At 39.2% G+C, this 18,437-nt stretch overlaps 1 protein-coding gene across 1 annotated transcript in view; it reads left to right on the forward strand.

The window, feature by feature from the left end:
* IFT57 (intraflagellar transport 57) overlaps positions 1 to 18,437 on the forward strand; it is a 48,144-nt gene that overhangs the window by 27,562 nt on the left and 2,145 nt on the right. Inside the window, exons 6-11 of the mRNA XM_063305582.1 lie at positions 50 to 169; positions 7,049 to 7,120; positions 8,354 to 8,485; positions 8,699 to 8,761; positions 15,764 to 15,830; positions 17,078 to 17,248. Coding sequence (XP_063161652.1) covers positions 50 to 169; positions 7,049 to 7,120; positions 8,354 to 8,485; positions 8,699 to 8,761; positions 15,764 to 15,830; positions 17,078 to 17,248 — 625 coding nt within the window. The remainder of the gene's footprint in view (positions 1 to 49; positions 170 to 7,048; positions 7,121 to 8,353; positions 8,486 to 8,698; positions 8,762 to 15,763; positions 15,831 to 17,077; positions 17,249 to 18,437) is intronic.

Here is an 18,437-nt window from a genome sequence, read left to right on the forward strand (position 1 = left end):
TATTATAATGTGATAATTCACTAGTGTGTTTAATGCCAAATCTTGATAGGACACGCTTGAGTCTAAACAGGAAGAGATTTTAGAATCTAAAGTAGATGCAGCTGAATGGAACCTTGAAGTGGAACGTGTTCTTCCTCAGTTGAAAGTCACAATCAGAACAGATAATAAGGTAAGGAAGAACTTGTTGTTTACTGTGTTGCTTCTAAGTTAGCATTTCATCTTTCAGAATTTCACATTCTACCTATGTGTATGCATACTCCTGTTTAGGCATTATGAAATAGGCCAGACAACTTCTGCTCTAAAAAGGGGCATCTCATGAAAATTCCCACAAGTACATGTATATTAATGAAGCTTTCCTTCCCACAGTCATTTGCACTGTATGTGTGGAAGTCAGGGAGAATTGCTAAAATGCTCATGTAAGGAAAAGGAAACACTTTTCACCTTCTCCTCCTCATATTATATCAATTGTTTTTCATAATGTCTGTAAAATCAACAGGCTTTCAAAATTTGCAAAATACAAAGTTCCACTTGTCTTTCTCCTTCAAAATAAGATAATTAAATATAAAGGGTAACTATACTTGACTGATATGAGACTTAGTATAGGTAAGAATCTAGAAATCAAGTATTTGTTATTCCAGAATAAACATGTTGCAGTGGCTGAAAACAATGACCTTACTCAAAGCAGTACAGATGTATGAATAGATTTTAGCGGTATTAAGATAACATTTAGGTAACCTAACTTTCAATATCAACTGAAGACATGTAAGTTTTTATGAGTGGTAGATCTGATTAGAATAATGGCTACATTTAACTTCAAATTCATCAGTTTTCCCTGAGGAAAAACTTGATGATTCAATCATGTTTAATATTGGTTTGAAATCAAATCATTTTTCATCCAGTCGTTTTTTAATCTTCTTCACTGTTAATACCTCACATTTGCTCATTAGGTTTTGAAAATACCAGAAGTATTCTTAAGCAACATATCGTGGATATTGATCTTCTAATCAGCCTAAGTGGTTCCTGAGCTACAGCTCTCAGCATTCTACACTACTCACTTCTAGGTTGGGCTCTTATGAGGGTCTCTGTCAGATCCACCCAATCAAAGGTTTTACAAAAACCCTTATCGGAGCATCTACCATCATTTCCTTCTCTCCAAGGAATGGAATCCATGTCGCCAGATGGGAGGGGGTGAGAAGTTGGAGTGTGAAGTGGTTTATTATGGCTATGGAAGACATCAAGGACACGGGGTTGAGATATCCCAGGAATTCCATCTGGATGGGAGGGGGGTGACATGGTTTCATGGGAAAGGGGACTAACTAAGGGAATGTAGTTTTAAGTTAGGTTTGAGCGGGAAATCTTTATTCACAGCTTGCCTTCTGTACCGTTCATTACACTTCATTAAAACAGTTAAAGGAATCCCAGCCTCCTGACTGTGATTGTGTGAATGCTCAAATGATCAGGTGCTGACAGTCACAGGTTTCCCATGGCTGCTATGTACAGGTAGTCCTTGCTCATCAACCCTAATTGGGACCAGAATTTCTGTCACTAAGCGAAGTGGTTAGGTGAAATATCATGTGACTGCATCACTTAGTAATGGCAGTTCCAGTAGTTCCAGTTGTGGTCATTAAGCAAGGACCGTACACTTCTCCTGTCCTGCTGCATTCCCTCCATTTCAACTCCCAGCTGGCTTGTAAAGGACCAGCAGCTGCCTCAGCCAGGCATGCCTCATCAGTGGGAGGAAGAAGACAGCGAAGGTCAGCGGGGGCCAGCAGGGATAGGTGGCAGCAGAGTGCAGGGCAGCCAAAAGGGCAGAGATGGTGGAGATAGGTGGGTGGGGGGAGATGAAGCACACACTGCAGTCATAAATGTGGATGGGCTACCAAGCACCCAAATTTTGATCACATGACCACGGGGGTGATGCAGTGGCAGTGACTTCAAGGACTGGCTATAACTACCATTCATTATTGTATTAAATGTATTGATTCCATTTATTCTGGTTCTTCTATTTATTTTTAATTAAACTGGTTGGGAATTCAGTTCTTGTTCACCTCACTCAACTCTTTTCTCTCTTGAATTGTACTGTCTCTCTTTTCTGTGCAGTGTTGAAACCATGTACTTAACTTGAGTTATTCTCTACATATCAAGTGAATTACTAAATCACATTGCTGCTTTCTTGTATGTCACATGTGACCTTATGTTTTATCATGCAACACCAAAGTTTTCATTGCTGCCCATCATCACAATTAATGCGGGCAGAAAAAAATAGTGATTTTCTGAAACCAACATTCAATGCAGTCAATGGATAGCTGCAGCTTTGCAGAGTATATTCTATGAAATCAGAATGGTCATTATTTTAGATGGTAAAGAGATTGCACTTTATTTATTCAGTTTATTCAAGTATTGCAAGTCCTTTCTTGCTGCCTTCCCACACTTCCAATTATCATTTTTTATTCAGAACATTTCTGCTAAATTATGTGGCTTTCTTGTTACTATAATTACACTTGTCATCTTTAAAGTCTGCACCTTGAGTATTCAATTGAGGTGCATATATATTAAAGATTTTTCCTTGCAAACCTGTACAATTTTACACTGGCATGGAGGAATGTTCGGATGTGTAAAAAGTTTTGTAGGTGGAACATTCATTGCACAGATTTTGGTATTCCATGCCTGAAACAAATCAAAAGCTTTGTTTTGTACCTGGAATGAAATAGGACAGTTTTGTTGTGAGTAAGAATTGAAACATTGTTCTTTTGGGCAGAATTGGTTTGGGGTTGGGTGTGGACTGAGCGACTGGTAGGGGTAATTTGTTGGGTGGAGAGGAGAGGTGGTTGTTGGTGTCTCTGATGGTGCTGAGGCTAGGGCTGAAGTGCCTCAGGGGACTCATCTTCCCCTCCCTTTCTTGGATGTAGGTAGTGAGGACCGGAGGGGATTCCCTGCCTTGGGAACCAGTGGGGGTTGGATTAGGGGATGTTGGGGCCTCAGGAGGTTGGGGCGGGTCAGAATATCACGGTGGTGATGGGTTTGGGAAGGTATGGCAGGCGACTGGGAGCAGGCCACTCTTGGAGAACATGGGCCTGGTGCCTTATAGTGGTTCCGTATTCCAGCTCCCGGAACTCAACCCCTAAGCCCAGTCAGTGTACCTTCAGAGGCCTTGGGTTTTGGCTGCTGCTACTAAATGCCAGGTTGGTCTGTAATAAGGCCTCCTATATTTGTGATTTAATCACAGATGAGAGGGCCAACCTAGCATGTGTTACTGAGACCTGGTTGGGTGGGGGGGGGGTTGGAATTGTGCCCAGCTGGGTTTCAGGTGTGTCATGAGCCAAGACTTCAGGGTAGTGGTGGTGGTATGGTGATTCCCATCCAGGAGACTCTTCATGCTTTGGGGCACTGTTTCGCAGGTTGCCAGATGTGAAACCCCGTTCACTAAGTTGGGCTCTGGGGATCAGTTGTGATTGTTGCTACTGTACCAGCCTCCATGCTGTGTAGCTGCTTGACTCCATTTCTGGGTTGGCAGAGTTCCTCAGACTTATGGTCTTGGGGGACTTCTGTCTAGCTTCTCTGGGAGAGGCGTCTGAGGTGGCTGAGGAGTTCATGGCTATCCCAGGTTATCCAGAGCCTGACATGGGACAGTGATACACATTTGATATAGTTTTCCTGTTGGAGCGGTGGTAATGTGATCTGGTATTGGGGGAACTTTTAGTGTATCCCTTGTCATGGTCAGTTCATGCCCTGATACTCATGGAATTATCCACTGCAGGGAGGCAGGACCTATTAGATTGGTCCACCCTTGGTGCCTGATAAACCCTGCTGGGTTTCAGAGGGAGCTGGGGGTTCCTGCTGGTCTGCTGCACAGTCCATCTGACACCTTGGTTGCCACTTGGAACAAGAGGGCTGCTGAGGCCTTAGATCAGATTGCACTTATGTGACATCTCCCGACTCATGGATCCATCACTGCATGAAGAGTTGAGGCGGATGAAACAGGAGAAGAGATGTCTAGAGTGTCACTGGTGCTCAACAAGGGACGAACTCAACTGAATACCGATTAGAGTCTCTATTAAGGCCTACCTTGTAGCAATAACAGCAGCGAGGTGACAATACTTCTCTGCCCTCTGCTGATCCAGGAGCCTTGTTTGGGTGACATGTGCCCTCTTGGGTACATGGATTCCTTTTCCCCTTAAGCTAAGGAAGTTACTAGCACTTAGCTTCTGTTCTATTATACAAATTTACCATAAGGTTAGAGTGTTATTTTGAGGCCTGTTAGAGAAAGTATGGGATAAAAATACAGTAAATAAAGTTGGTATCAAATTAATAGGTTTATGCAGATCATAAAATTTGTAACTGATGTGCCCCTCTGGATCCTTACTACAAAGGCACAAAACAGTTCAGACCACTTAAAGACTCATTTGCTTTTTATCTTTCTTGAAGCCTTCTGGGCATGCGTGTGCATTAATATATCCATTAATGGAATGAAGCTATGTATACTTGAAGAAGGGTATGGGTATCTAGAACCTCACTGAATGATCTCCACAACCCTACAAATGTGAAAGGCAAATTGAACAGCTTTCATCATTATGATGGAAAGAGTAATGAATAAATTCTATATCATCCCACCACCATCCTGAAGTCCGCTCTGAAGCAACTAGGAAGAAAGAGAGGGCTGCCTGGAAGAAAAAAAAAGTGGGGATGGAATCTTACATTACACATGTGGAAACCTTTTACTTTCACTTTTCAACTTGTTCTTCTGGGTAGCGCATGTGCATTTAAATATTTTCCATATTGACTCAGCTGAAGCATATCTACATTAACCTTCTCCTAATTCAAAAGCTTCTTTCTGAATTTCTTAAATCTTTCATGGGTTCCATATATGGTGATCTTTGTGAAAGTTTTATTTCCGGGCATTCTTAATTACAAGTATAAGTTAACGAAAATTATCTTAAATTCTGTAGTAATAAACTTGAACCATACAATAATGACAGCATTGTTAATGAACATAGAATTATTCATTATTGTAATGATCATTTATTTATTATTTAATGAAGCCATTTTATCCTGAAAGGTAGTCGCTTTATCCAGCCATAACATATAATTTCCACTCCAATCTTTCCTTTTTGGGGAAGACGTTAGAGAATATGACATGTCAGCTACAGAGAATCTTAGATTAAGTAGATAATCTAGATCCCTTCAGTTAAGATTCAGATGTGGACATGATACAGAAGCAGCATTGATTGCTATGGTAGGTGACCTTTGTCAGGACTTGGATAGAGAGAATGTGCTTTTCCTGGTTCTTTTAAACCTGTTACAGGTTTTAGTATTATCAACTGTAATATCCGTATGGATTGCCTACAGAACCTTGGAATAAGGACATTAGTCTAAGGTGGCTTCATAACTTCCTAAGTGGCAGTTCCAGATGGTAGTCATGGGGAGGAACAGTTGAGTCCATGGTTGCTTCAGTGGATTCCTACAGGGCTCCTCTCTCTCCCTATACTATTTACCATCTACATAAAACCAGTTGAATAAGACATCTATTGGCTTGAAGTAAGTTATTGCCATTATATTGATAATAGTTACACATCTCCATTCCCAGCAGGGATGGAGATGCCATGGAGGTCTTAATCTAGTATCTGGAAGCTGAAGGACTGAATAGAACAAAACAGGCTCAGATTGGATCCTAAATCCAATCCAAAATTATTGACTGTCCAGAAATAGTGTGTTTCAGTCTGGTTCTGATTTTTGCTCTAGATGGGGTTATCCTCCCCCTGAAGGAGCAAGTGCTTGACCAGAGGGATCTATCGGGTTCATGGCTGCTGCTGTAATGGCAAGCAGAAACTGACCAGTGGAGCCTTACAGAATGCAGTGGCCAGACTGCAAGCAGAGGAGAGCTGCTATTGCAACGTAGCACCTATACTCTGGGAGGCGTGGTGGCTCAGTGGTTAAGACGCCAGGCTTGTCAACCAGAAGGTTGCAAGTTCAGCAGTTCGAGACCTGAGCACCACATGATGGAGTGAGCTCCTGCACTTGCCCCAGCTCTTGCCAACCTAGCAATTTGAAAGCATGCAAATGCAAGTAGATAAATAGGTACTGCTTCAGCGGGAAGGTAACAGCGTTCCGTGACTGTCATGCTGGCCACATGACCACGGAAGTGTCTTTGGACAACACTGGCTCTTAAACCATGAAACGGAGATGAGCACTGCCCCCTAGTGTTGGACATGACTGAACAGGAACCTTTACCTTTACCTTTTACCTATTCTCTAGTTGCTGCAGTGGTTTCCAGTAGCTTTCTGAGCCCAGTTTAATCTTTAAAGCCCTACACAGTACAGCCCCTTTTATTTTGGGAACCTTCTCCAGGTACATTCTGACACTCTGTACAATAATCAGTGATGGAAATGCTTATGATCCCAGACTCACAAGAGATGAAGGGGACATGGACTTGAAGGTAGACCTTATCTGTGGTGTCCTAAACACTTTGGAAAGGTCTTTGTGCCTGGTGCTTCACTATTGGCCTTTCACAAGGCAGTTAGAATTATCTTGTTCAGGAGACCTTTTCGGTTTTAGTGAAGATGCTGGGCTGTCATTTTTGTTTGGGATTTTATCATGACTTGGGTTTGATAATGCAGGCATTTTTTGTGTGCTCTGCTTTGTGGGATTTTATTTTATTTTATTTGTAAAGCACCCAGAACCTTGGGAGAGGGGCAGCATATAAATAAACATAATAAATAAATTGGTAAATGTATTCCAATTCCAGTTTGATGTACCAGAAGACAAGTGTGAAATTGAAATCAATATTAGTATTGAAACCTTGTTAGAATTGGAATAGGAATGTTTATAATTAAGAATTGTCTTCCATTCATTGGCAGTGATGATCACAGTTTATGCTGAATCACAAATGTATACTAGGTTTTCATATTGTGTTATTCTAAAACAACCTTTGCAATCTTTGGATTGAAAATGGCATATTTGTAAATACAGTGCAAACTCACTCAGATACTATTAGAGAAACATGGAGAAAAGCACAACTTTGTGTATCAAGCTTTTTTAAATTTTAATTTAGGATTGGCGAATCCACGTGGATCAAATGCATCAACACCAAGATGGAATTGAATCAGCTTTAAAAGATACCCGCGTAAGTATGACATGTAATTCAGAAGTGGTATTCTGAATGACATTGTGGTAATTCAGGTACTTCATGCTGTTAATTAGTTGTATGTTGTTACATTATTTCCACCAACCATTGTCAAGGCCTATAGCATCAGCTTTCTCCTTGAAACCACTTCTAGGGAATAAAAAGTATTTTCCAGGCATCTGTTTTCCTTCTGAATTGGGCTGTCTGTGCCAACTGGCTATTTTTTATATGCTAGCTATTTTATGAGACTTCTGGTAGTAACTGGGTTTGGGAGCAACATGTTATAGGAAGGGTTTGCTTTCAAATTAGATGTCTTCAGCGTTTTGAGATCATCAAGTTTTTCTTCTTAAGAGATGTTAGCTGATGATCAGTAACGTGCCAGCCTCCAAGCTTGAAAGTAGTGATCTGTATTAACATTTGAAACTTTATGGTTCCTAATAATTGAATTTTATGTTTAATATTAAGCTTTTTGACATCAGTGAGGAGCAGATGAACATCACTGCATACTGTTAGCTCTCATTCTGAGATGCAGACACAATTGCAAGATCATTTTTGCTGCAGTATTCATTGACTGAATTTTAAGCAGAGCAACAAATATGAATGATTGTTGAGGCTACAAAAGTGTTTAAAGAGTTCAGGTGTACAGTGATAATTGTTTTACTGTCATAATTAACTAAATATTAAATATATATGCTGTTTTTCTGTTGAAAATGGGAGTCAGAGTAGATTGATGAATGACTCAGGAAGTCTAACAGCATACATCCCATTTCATTATTTACACTTTTCAAATGCAAAATAATTTAGAAACTATTGAATACACCCTATTTTTAGTGTTAGGATTTATTTTATGTTCCTTGACACAAGCAGACTTAAGCAGGATAGAAAAATAGCCTAAGTATTTTTATTTAAGGACTTTGGATCCAGTGTTGGGTGTTTCCAGAATTTCAACATTTGAAAGTATTTTTTCCAGTATGGTATTACTGGGTTCCAAAGGACTTTCCAAAACGCTCTTTGAGTTTGTATTTTTCTAGTGCTTCAAATCAGTCTGGTTTTAAAACTTGATAGTTTTAAAGTTTTCAAAGGCTGTTTGGACATGGAACATAGACTAATGGCCAAATGAAAAAGTGAAAAAAAAATCCCATTGGACATATTGAAGCTGTTGAATAGGTCAGCAGAACTTTAGATCCCAGTCAATCTTCAGTGATAATTAACATGCATGTAATACCTTTACAGTGCTATCTTGACAAGCTTCATAATGAAATCAGCAGAACTTTGGAAAAGGTTAGCAGTAGAGAAAAGTATATTAACAATCAGCTGGAACATTTGGTTCAAGAATATCGTTCTGCACAGGCACTTTTGAGTGAGGTAATCTATTTTGCTTTTCAAACTATTTTTGCAATACTGTGTCACTGTTATTGCTAACTGAATGCTATGGTTTTTAAATTATAACTCAAATCATAAAAATATAGGAAATGTTCACATTTAGGGTTGTTCCTCTGAAAAAGAATATTTTCATAGAAATTCTTTGCCTGATAAAAATATTTCCTGATATTTCTCCCTCTCCCTTCCCCCAAACAGGCCAAAGAGAAATATCAACAAGGAAGTGGTGGTGTGACAGAGAGGACAAGAATTCTATCTGAGGTACTGCTTTTTTATCCTTGGGTACTATTGTCAGATATCAACCGAATGCCTATGTGTTTCCCCTCATATTTAAATATACTGTACTAAAAATAATGGAGTAATTGTGGAGACAGGGATTCATTATTTCCAAAAGTCTGGTAAAGACTGATAGTCATGGGGGACTGCATTTTCCAACCAATGGGAGGTTGGTTTTTGGTACAGCTTCTGAGTTCATGAACTCCATGGCAACCATGAGTCTGTTCCAAGTAATCTCAGCTTCGAGACGTGTGAGTGGGCTCCTGTTGTATAATCATTTGAGCAGATGAGGGGTGATTGGAGATGGTGGATAGTGACATCTGTTTCCCTCAGCATTGAGATTGCTTTCTTGTTGAAGTGGGTCTCATAGTCATCCTAAACTTCTGCATGGATAGAATTGGTTAACCGTAGGCACTGGATGATTTTCAAAGGGTTGTTGGGAGTTTTCCTGACAACTTGGCAGGTAGTTGTGTCTCACACTTACTCAATCTTTGGAATATGAAGACAGCCAAAGTATTTGATAAAACTGCTCCTGTAAGGCTTCTGCTCAGTCACTGGTCCCATGTGTTTACTGAGAAGCTGTGGGAAATGAAGCAATTGAAAAGATGCCCAGAGTAATGGTAGCACAAAACCTGAAGTGGATGCAACTGAGCACTGATAAGAGCTTGGCCTCAAGCCTCCATGGTGGTAATAAGAGTGGCAAAATATCAGTTCTTCATGCTTACTGCATCTGAAGATTCCTGCCTGGCATTCCTGTTCAAGTTATCTGGATCCTTTTAGGGAAGGATGGGTGGGAGAAGGCACCTCCAGGTTTACTGGTTGATTTTGAGCATGTCTTGGCAGCTAAATTTGTTCATATAAGTTTTGGGATGGATGTTGCTTGGACAGAATCCGCAATGGGATCTTGTGTTGTTACCGAGCATTCATTTGAGCTTATCAAGTCCAAAGAAGTGATTAAGATCCCCTGTAGTATGAGTTCTGCTACCTGTACGTTTGTTCCATGTTCTTCCTGACTCCTTTGGGTAGTTGAGGAAGGATGAGCAGCTGGAAAATTGTCAATGCTTCTCTAGGAGAGGGGATTATACTTTTTTTTTTTTAAGTTGAACTTCTTGAAGACAACCTCCCTTAACCCAGCTGTTTTGATGACTTTCTCCTAGTTTCCAAGCTTTTCTTTTTAGGAGAAGATTGTTGCTAAAGTAATGGCACTCAGCTACAGATCCTGTCAGTCAGGATTTAGACTCATTCATGGGATGGAAACAGCATTGGTCACCCTGGTGGATGACCTTCTTCTGTACCTTGATGGAGTAGTGCATCTCTCTTGGTCCTGTTAAGCCTTTTGGCAGATTTGATACCATTGACCATGGTATCTTACTGGACTGGGAGTCAGTAGTTCTGCTCCTGAGTGGGCAATTCCAGCCTGTAATCATGAGATGCAATGTTTGAAGCCATGCTTGCTCTAGTATGGGGTACCACAGGATTTGATGATATCCCCAGTGTCATTTAACTTCTGTATGAAGCTACTTGGAGAGGTCATCTGGCAGTTTGGGTGAGATGCCATCAGTATGTAGAATCACTCAGTTATATATTACCACCACAGGCTGGATGGGGATCGCTTGAACAGATATCTGGAGGTTGTCAGGGTCTAGGTCTGTTCAATCAAAGTTCAGTAAAGAACATGGAGACCTGGTCTTTGCCCAGGTGCTGAGCCAGGAAGGGAGTTGGGCCAGCACATGTGAAATTGGTGTAAGTTTATTATGGTGCCTTGATTAGAGTGTGATGGTTTTTAATTGTGTGAGGTTTCTGTTAGTATCTTTTATCATATTTATATTGGATTGATTTTCATTAGCTGCCCAAGGTTATATTGTATAAAATGGGCAGCCATATAAATCTTATAAATAAATAAAATTTCGCTATATTAAAATAGTGGTGCTAGGCCACTACTTCAGTCTATAGTATATGGTGTTTTAGCATGTTTGTGACAAAGTTAAGTGTTTAACTTACGGATGCCTGTTTGAAACTTAAGCAATGGATTTATCCTGAAGTATTCATGAAGGCCTGGTGTGTTATAACTTGTATGGTTTGAAATGTAGAGCACTCTGAGTGGACATTTGAAATTTCCACTTCTGTCAGTTCTCTCCCTGGAGCCAGTTCACTAAACTCAGTTAAATGATTTACTGTACTCTGCTTCTGTGAAATGGTTCAGGATAAATGAATTACTGCCTTTCCTTTTCAAATAACTTAAATTTTATAAAATCATTAATATTAAATAAATGAATGTATAACTTTGCATGACTAAAAGGACTAGGCAGGGCCTCTGATGAGTGTTTCATCAGCATCAAATTAAACTATATAATAGAACTTTTCTCATTTATCCACTTTGCATTCTTGATTATTCTTCTGGATGAAGAATTGAACAAAGTGCACGTGTCTTGGCCATATGTCAATAGACAGAAGAAAGGAAATACTGGGTATGAAGCCTTCCTTTAACAGAACTATTGTAAGTGTAACTATTAAAGCAAGATCTCTAGTGTCATAGGAGCTATCCTGTGAAAAAGCCCCTGGACATGGTATTATGTATTATCGTCATGGATAAATGAGATTGAAAAGTCTTGCATCTGAAATTCAGAGACACAGTGCTGTTTTACCTATGATACCACTTCCTCTGACTAATTCATAAATTTCCAGCTTGAAGTAATCTTTTCCTTCCAATGATGCTCTTCCTTACAATTATGCTAAACTTGACAAAATATATTAGCTCCATCCCTCCTTATTTTCCAGAAGTCCTTCAAGACCTGGCTATGTCATCAGGCCTGCGGGTCTCGGGTCTGGTGAGATCTTGAGGTGGCTCCATTGCTGATCGAATCTCTTGTGTGTGCTGCTTTTTTTTTTTTTTTTAATATGACTGGGTTTGACATATTTATTGTTTTATACTTTTTGCTGTACCCCACCCAGAGTCACTTCTTGTGAGATGGGCAGCCAAATAAATTTGATAAATAAATATTAGTTATGGTTTGTGTATTTCTTCCATTTTAGCTATCATCTTGGTTTTCAGTATGTAGTGGGTCTTTCATATGCCAAAGTGAGTGTATAACCTAACTAAGCTTGTTAGATTTCTGTGGGCTGCAGCAGTTTGCAGTACTAGAAGAAGAGTTTTTTTAAAAGCCTGAACCACTTCATAGTCTATGTATTTCTCAGCAAGGGTCAGTTGTCTGCGTGTGACTCATCTACCCTCTTCCATTTTCACTTGATTTTAAATTATGTTTACTTTATTAAGCATTGAGGCAGAATGGCATAAAAGAACCCAGTGCTGCTGCAACCGGCCTGTTCTCCATCTGTTTGACTTGGCTGGCTGCCACAACAGTACTGCTCTTTCCACCCGTAGCCTCTTGCCAGCTGGAATACCTTGCTCTAAGGTGGTTGTGGTAGCTAAGTAATCCTTATTTGTCTCCCACTTGAACTGGCCACTGTATCTTGCCAAATGGCAGATCTGCTTTGGGGAATCTACTTTACTGTACTGAAAATAATGGGAAAGCAAAACTACTGACCTTGTATATGTATACATAATCTAACTTTGAGTATCTCTAGTCCTCTTAAAAACAAATTCTCAACTCCACTTATACTACATCTAAAAGATAACAAAACAGACAAGCATTACTAAAGAAGGATAATGTTTTTTTTTCTTTTAGACGGCAGATATTCTAGCTGCTATTGTGCTTCTGACCATTCAAGACTGTGCCAGGTTGTAGAGGCTGCTGCAACAGCAACAGCCAGATGTTAGTGTCTCAAAGAACAAGATTTCCCTCCTCAAGCTGCTATTGCTGATATATTTCACAGTTTTGGCTTCTGTGGATTTCCCATCTCTTGTGTTCTAACACTCACACTGCTTCTATTTGAGCTAAACCATTACTTTTTTAAAGCCATAAATGTCTGCTTCACATAATAGGCTAATCCATAAACCATGGTTTACTGTCCTCAGTGGCTGAGTTCATACAGTGCTTAGAGTTTTTGGTACTGTTGTGGAATATTGGACACCAATGTGCATGATTCAGACATGTTTCTTGATGTACATACTCCATGCCCCACCTTTAAAAGATATTAATTAAAAAATGAAATTGGAAATAAGCATGCTGTAAGCAAAGTCTAGCCTCAGTCATCATCTTAATTTTTAAAAAATGCCTCTGGGCATTGCATTGACTCTCGAGAAAGTCTTTAAAAAAAAAAGATACATGGCTAATGTTTTGACTGTAAGTATGGCCATCTGCTCAGTAAAATAGTAGAAGGTAAACAAGTGATAGAGTCACCTGTCTTGGGAGACTAGAGAAGATGGTGAGAAGCTATCTTAACCCTTTTAATTTCTTATAAATAAATGTTCTGTAATGGGCCATGCCCTTATTGCAGCCATTTTGTGAGAGTGCTCATGTTATGCTCTCAAAATTTAAATACGATTCAAAAAGACTTGGTATACTTTACAGAATATATCACCAAACAAACCACCTTATGTCTTAGTGTGAACATAGAATATTTCTTGATATTTGGGTGACAAACAATTTTAGAAAAGAATGATACTGGCTAGGAGATGGTTTTCGGAACAGCCCTTAGTTTTTCAGTAAGTGAATCTCTTTTACCTATCTGCTGTTTGTCTCACTTTTGGTTCTTGAGAATACATAAAAGAAAAAAAAATAAAGCAAGTTGGGGTCCATTCTCCAAAAATCTTTCAAAAGAGTAGGAAAAGTATTTTTATTTGTAGTTTTTTGAGAATATATAAGGCCACACAACTCATAATTTATGATTCTGGGTAGCATACATCAATAAAAATAATCAGAATTAAAAAATAATTTATGTTATATTGGTTTTAAAACACACACACAGCTAAGACTGAGCAAAACAAGCACTTGTTCTAAGAGCAGAAAAGGCTCAGTTACTATCCTGGGCCAATGCGTGGAAAAAAAAAACAGGTCCTCACAGCTCTATCAAAAACTAATAGAGTCAGGGCCACCTGAACCTTAATGGGGTGTCATGAGTACTGATGGCGAGCAGGAGGGGGCCTCTGTCCAGGGGGGAAAACGCATGCGTAGTACTGAGGAATTAAGCAGCCATTCAAAGAGACACAGATCAGACCCGCCTTAACTTTTGGGGTTTATCTGTCTGAGTTTTTCCCACACTTCTTCAGTTTGTTAGGATTCTGTAGCAGTAATAAACACTAGAGACCTACTCCTCGTCTCAGCGTGATTTCTGACTGTTAGGACACGGGGAGCTCATTCCAGAGTATGGGCACAGCAACAGAGAATGCACATCTCATAGGTCCCATTAGATGACATTGCCTCAAAGGGGGGACCTGGCGCATACCCACCCTGTATGACCTAGAGGGACAGGCAGAAATAAATGGTGATAGGTGGTTCCTCAAATAACCCAGTCCTGTGCCATGTAAGGCTTCTTACAGATTTTTTTTATCTATCTATCTATCTATCTATCTATCTATCTATCTATCTATCTATCTATCTATCTATCTATCACAGGCTGCCCAACTCCAGATGATTTTGGGAGGCTTACATTTTAAAAGTCAAGAACAATAAAAAGAAAAGAGAAAGATAATGAACTCTCTGCTAGGCTTGGGAGCAAAGCTGAGTTTCAAAGACTTGCAGAACATCAGGGTGGGAGCCATACGGATTTCTGGAGGGATGTTTGTCAGCCCCAATAGGTAGACACAATGAGAAAATCAACTCCATGGGAAGGCTAAAACATTTTTTTTAGATTGGCTATAATAAAATCATTTAAGTCTCATTGTGCTACAACTCCTCCTCCTTATACTTCTGTGAATTAGGGAAGCGTCTGTCTGTCACTTCCACATGTTATCTTGTTCTGGACTTTAAAAATAGTTCAGCCCTTTTTGCCTGGGCAATGAAACTTGCATATCTCCATCAAGGTCATCTTCCTTACTCTCTACACTACTGTTCCAGAGGCAGCACCTCTGCAAAGGCCCTCCTGGCCATATCTCCCATCTGCTCCTCAGGCAACAATTATGAGTCCAGGAGGACCCTCAAATTGCATAGGTCTGAGTGAGAAAGTCCAGCCCCACCCAGAACAAAAATGGAAACTCTCTAGATCTGGATCCTGGGTGCCTAAGACTCATAGCTGCTCAGTCTTGCTAGGGTTAAGTTGAAGTCTGTTGTTCCTCATCCAGGCCCCCACAGCCTCCAGACACATTTTAAATCAAAAACTACTTTTTATTCTTTTGAACCCAACAGAATATTGGAAAGAAATCATGTGAAGGGGCTCAGGACTCTGTCTTTCCATCTCTCTCTGCCTGTCTGTCCATCAGCAAGATAACTCTCCCCAAACAGCTGCTGGCTGAATAGAAAGAAAAATCCAGGCAAAGAATTCTCCAACGTATGCCTACGGGAGAGGCAGTTGGGCAGCAGCTCAGAATGCTTCCTCTATTCAAAGCCCCTTCCTCCTGGCCATAAATAAAGTTAGGAGCATTTATAGTTTGCCCCATTCCTTCCAGTGTACACATGCATTCTGTGGCCACTCCTGCTAAAGAGGTTAGAAAGAATTCCACAAACCATTGTTTCCATTCTTTCCTTAGTTTGTTTGAAAATAAGAGTATTTTCATAGTACAGCCTTCAACACCATTTTCTTATGTTTGTGTTTTGGGGACTGTACTACAGTAAATTGAATCTCTTCTGTTATTTCCAGTGAGCTTAGTATTTCACTTGGAAGGGAATGGGGAGGTTCTGCTCTGTTTTATACTCTAGCTTTCCTGCTTGACTTTATGGGGGTTGAGATAACCCAACTGTTCTTGAATTCTGATATCAATAACATTAATATATTAGTCTGGTGCTCTCACAGAGCAAAACGGAGTCAACTTAACCCCAACAACAGGTTGATAGTGTAAAAAAAAAAAAAGGTCTTTCTGTGTGGAAGGGAAGGAGGTATCTTTAATTTCAAGGTGAAAGTATTATAACCTGTTTGTTTATTTTTTCTAAGATTACTGAAGAATTAGAGAAAGTAAAACAAGAAATGGAAGAAAAAGGAAGCAGTATGACTGATGGAGGTAAGGGCATTCTGAGGTCTTTTCTTGAGATTCTTCCCCAAATGTAGGTTGAGTTCTCACACTATGTGTCAGGGTTGGCATAAGAACAGTGTCAAGTCAGTATATTCCAAACTCAAGTTCTTTATTGATTTCACCGTGCAGACAGAATCTTGCCAGACTAAAGCTACTCTGACTGACCTAAGGGTAAATAACCTGGGAGACTCTAGGGCGGAGCTGCCTTGAACCTCTTAACTTTCCCAGCAACAGACTCCGGACTGTGAATCCTCTTGTCTGCCTGGAATGCGCCCCCTCCTTCCTGGGAATCAGCGGTGGCACTGAATTCCATCACATCAACCCCTCCCTCAGGAACACATTCCATCACACTATGTTAAGTCACGGTTTTGGAGGCTAAAACCTAACAAGCCATAATATGTTTAGCATAATGCATGACTGTCAAAATTTCCATTTTCTGAATTGCTTTGTAATTATCTAGCCTTAGATCAATAGCAAAAGCCTTAATACAGAACAAAAGATGTCCAGAAAAGCTAAATTATGTGTGGATTTTATGTTGGGGAATTTAACTAGGTGTCATATTTCAATAATTTTAACTTCATGAAAATGTAAGGCCTTCCTTGAATTGAACTTACTCTTGGTGACTTCATGGACACACCTGTGTTATTTTCTTGGCAATGTAATGGAAGTGCTTTGTCCCTGCCACCTTCTGGGATGTTTTCATTTGTATAACAGGTGCAGAAATAGGCTATTCAGCTGTGAAAGATATATAGAAGATACTGGTTGCAGTTTAATTCTATTTTTATATCTTCAGAAAACTAAATGTTATCTGGAATTAAAATGTAATAGGTTTCTTGTTTATTGCTGAATCATCATTATAGTCCTTTCAAGATTGGGAGGGTTACTTAATTTTGAAGACATTGGTGAAAGTAAGTAAAGTTGATAAAATACATTGAGATAATATGCAGGCATTTTTCAAATAGAATATTCTGTATTATCTCCAGAACTACTGGAAATATATGTACATTTTTAATGTATATCTTCAAATCTAAAATGTCATGAAGGTGGAAAATACATTCTGATTTATAAATAGCTTTGATGTGAAATGATAATCTAGAGAATGTTTCCAGAATATTGTCATTCTTCTATTCATTTAGCTCTCTTGTTTAAAAAAGATTGAATCGGGGGGGGAGGGTAATAACTTTGCAGTAAACTGAAAGAAAAAAATGTACTGTTTTATATTTTCTTTTCAATAGCTCCATTAGTAAAGATAAAACAGGCTTTAACTAAACTGAAGCAAGAAACCGTTCAGATGGACATACGAATTGGTGTAGTGGAACACACGTTACTTCAATCAAAGTTGAAAGAAAAATCAAATATGACAAGAGACATGCATGCTACCATAATTCCAGATTCTTCGATTGTTGGTACCTATTAATTTTTAAAAGAAATGCTATGCTAATAAAATTTTGTACATAATATATTTTTACATTATGTATGTTATACTGCAAATCTGCTGCTGCTTATATAAACACAAAGATTTATGTTTTACAACCAAGACTTACTGTGTGCCTGTTTTTATATGTATATGTGTCTGTATGTGTGTGGAGATAGTTTAGATAGATAGATAGATAGATAGATAGATAGATAGATAGATAGATAGATAGATAGATAGATAGATAGATAGAATTCTTTAGCAAATATCTAGTATATTAAAACAAAAAGGGTTGGATTGAATCGGATTGAAAGAAGAAAGTATTCAAAAGCGAAATCCTGTACAAAAATGGATTGTTGCAAAACATCTAACAGCAAGATTGGTTTCCTTTTTTCTAAGGCAATGAGCCATCACAACTTTATGGACTGTATCAGGCTCTTTCAGGGCTACCTCTTTCATCTTGTTTGTACTATACTGTTTTTTGAGCTAGGAAGTTACTGCCTTTTTTAGGGTAGAATAACTGATTTAGCCATAATTGCTCAACAACTGCCTGGCTAGGGTATGTATCACTATAGTCCATAAGCTGTTAGTGTAATGGATTTAAGTAGGATTGTAGCCTAATTACATAATACACTTGATTTCTAGGTTAGTTTTTAATCTAATATTACATTTGTATTCTAATACCTTTTAGGATTTTATTATATATTAACTATATTTTATAAATAAATAACATAATGAGCACTAGAAAGAAATTGAAAACAACAGAATTATAAAACTTAGGGTTTATCCTTGCATCTTGCCTACTCTGGCATGAAGACACCTCCTAACCATTTTTAAGTGGTTTATCTTATAATGTTGCTTTCATCTAATCCCCAGCCCTCAGTAGAGGCAGCCTAGAGTTGTCTGTAGTTGTTCCATAGTTAAAGTGGTATCTTCCCTTTTCTCCTAACACAAGTCCTGTCATATAAACAATCTACAACATCTCACTGATGAACCTGGTGATGACGTGGGCAGGAACCTACCTACTTCCTCTTGGCTGCTTAAAGTCCACTGTGGATATGTGTCCCCTCTTCATCCAGTCACTGCACAACACCCTCTGCAGCTTTTTTGACTTAGGCTGAAAAAGGACCCAGACCCCTGTGCAATCCTTGTTTCTTCATTTTGAAATAGAAATATTCATC

Source organism: Candoia aspera, chromosome 5, assembly GCF_035149785.1.
Source record: "Candoia aspera isolate rCanAsp1 chromosome 5, rCanAsp1.hap2, whole genome shotgun sequence".
NCBI lineage: Eukaryota > Metazoa > Chordata > Lepidosauria > Squamata > Boidae > Candoia > Candoia aspera.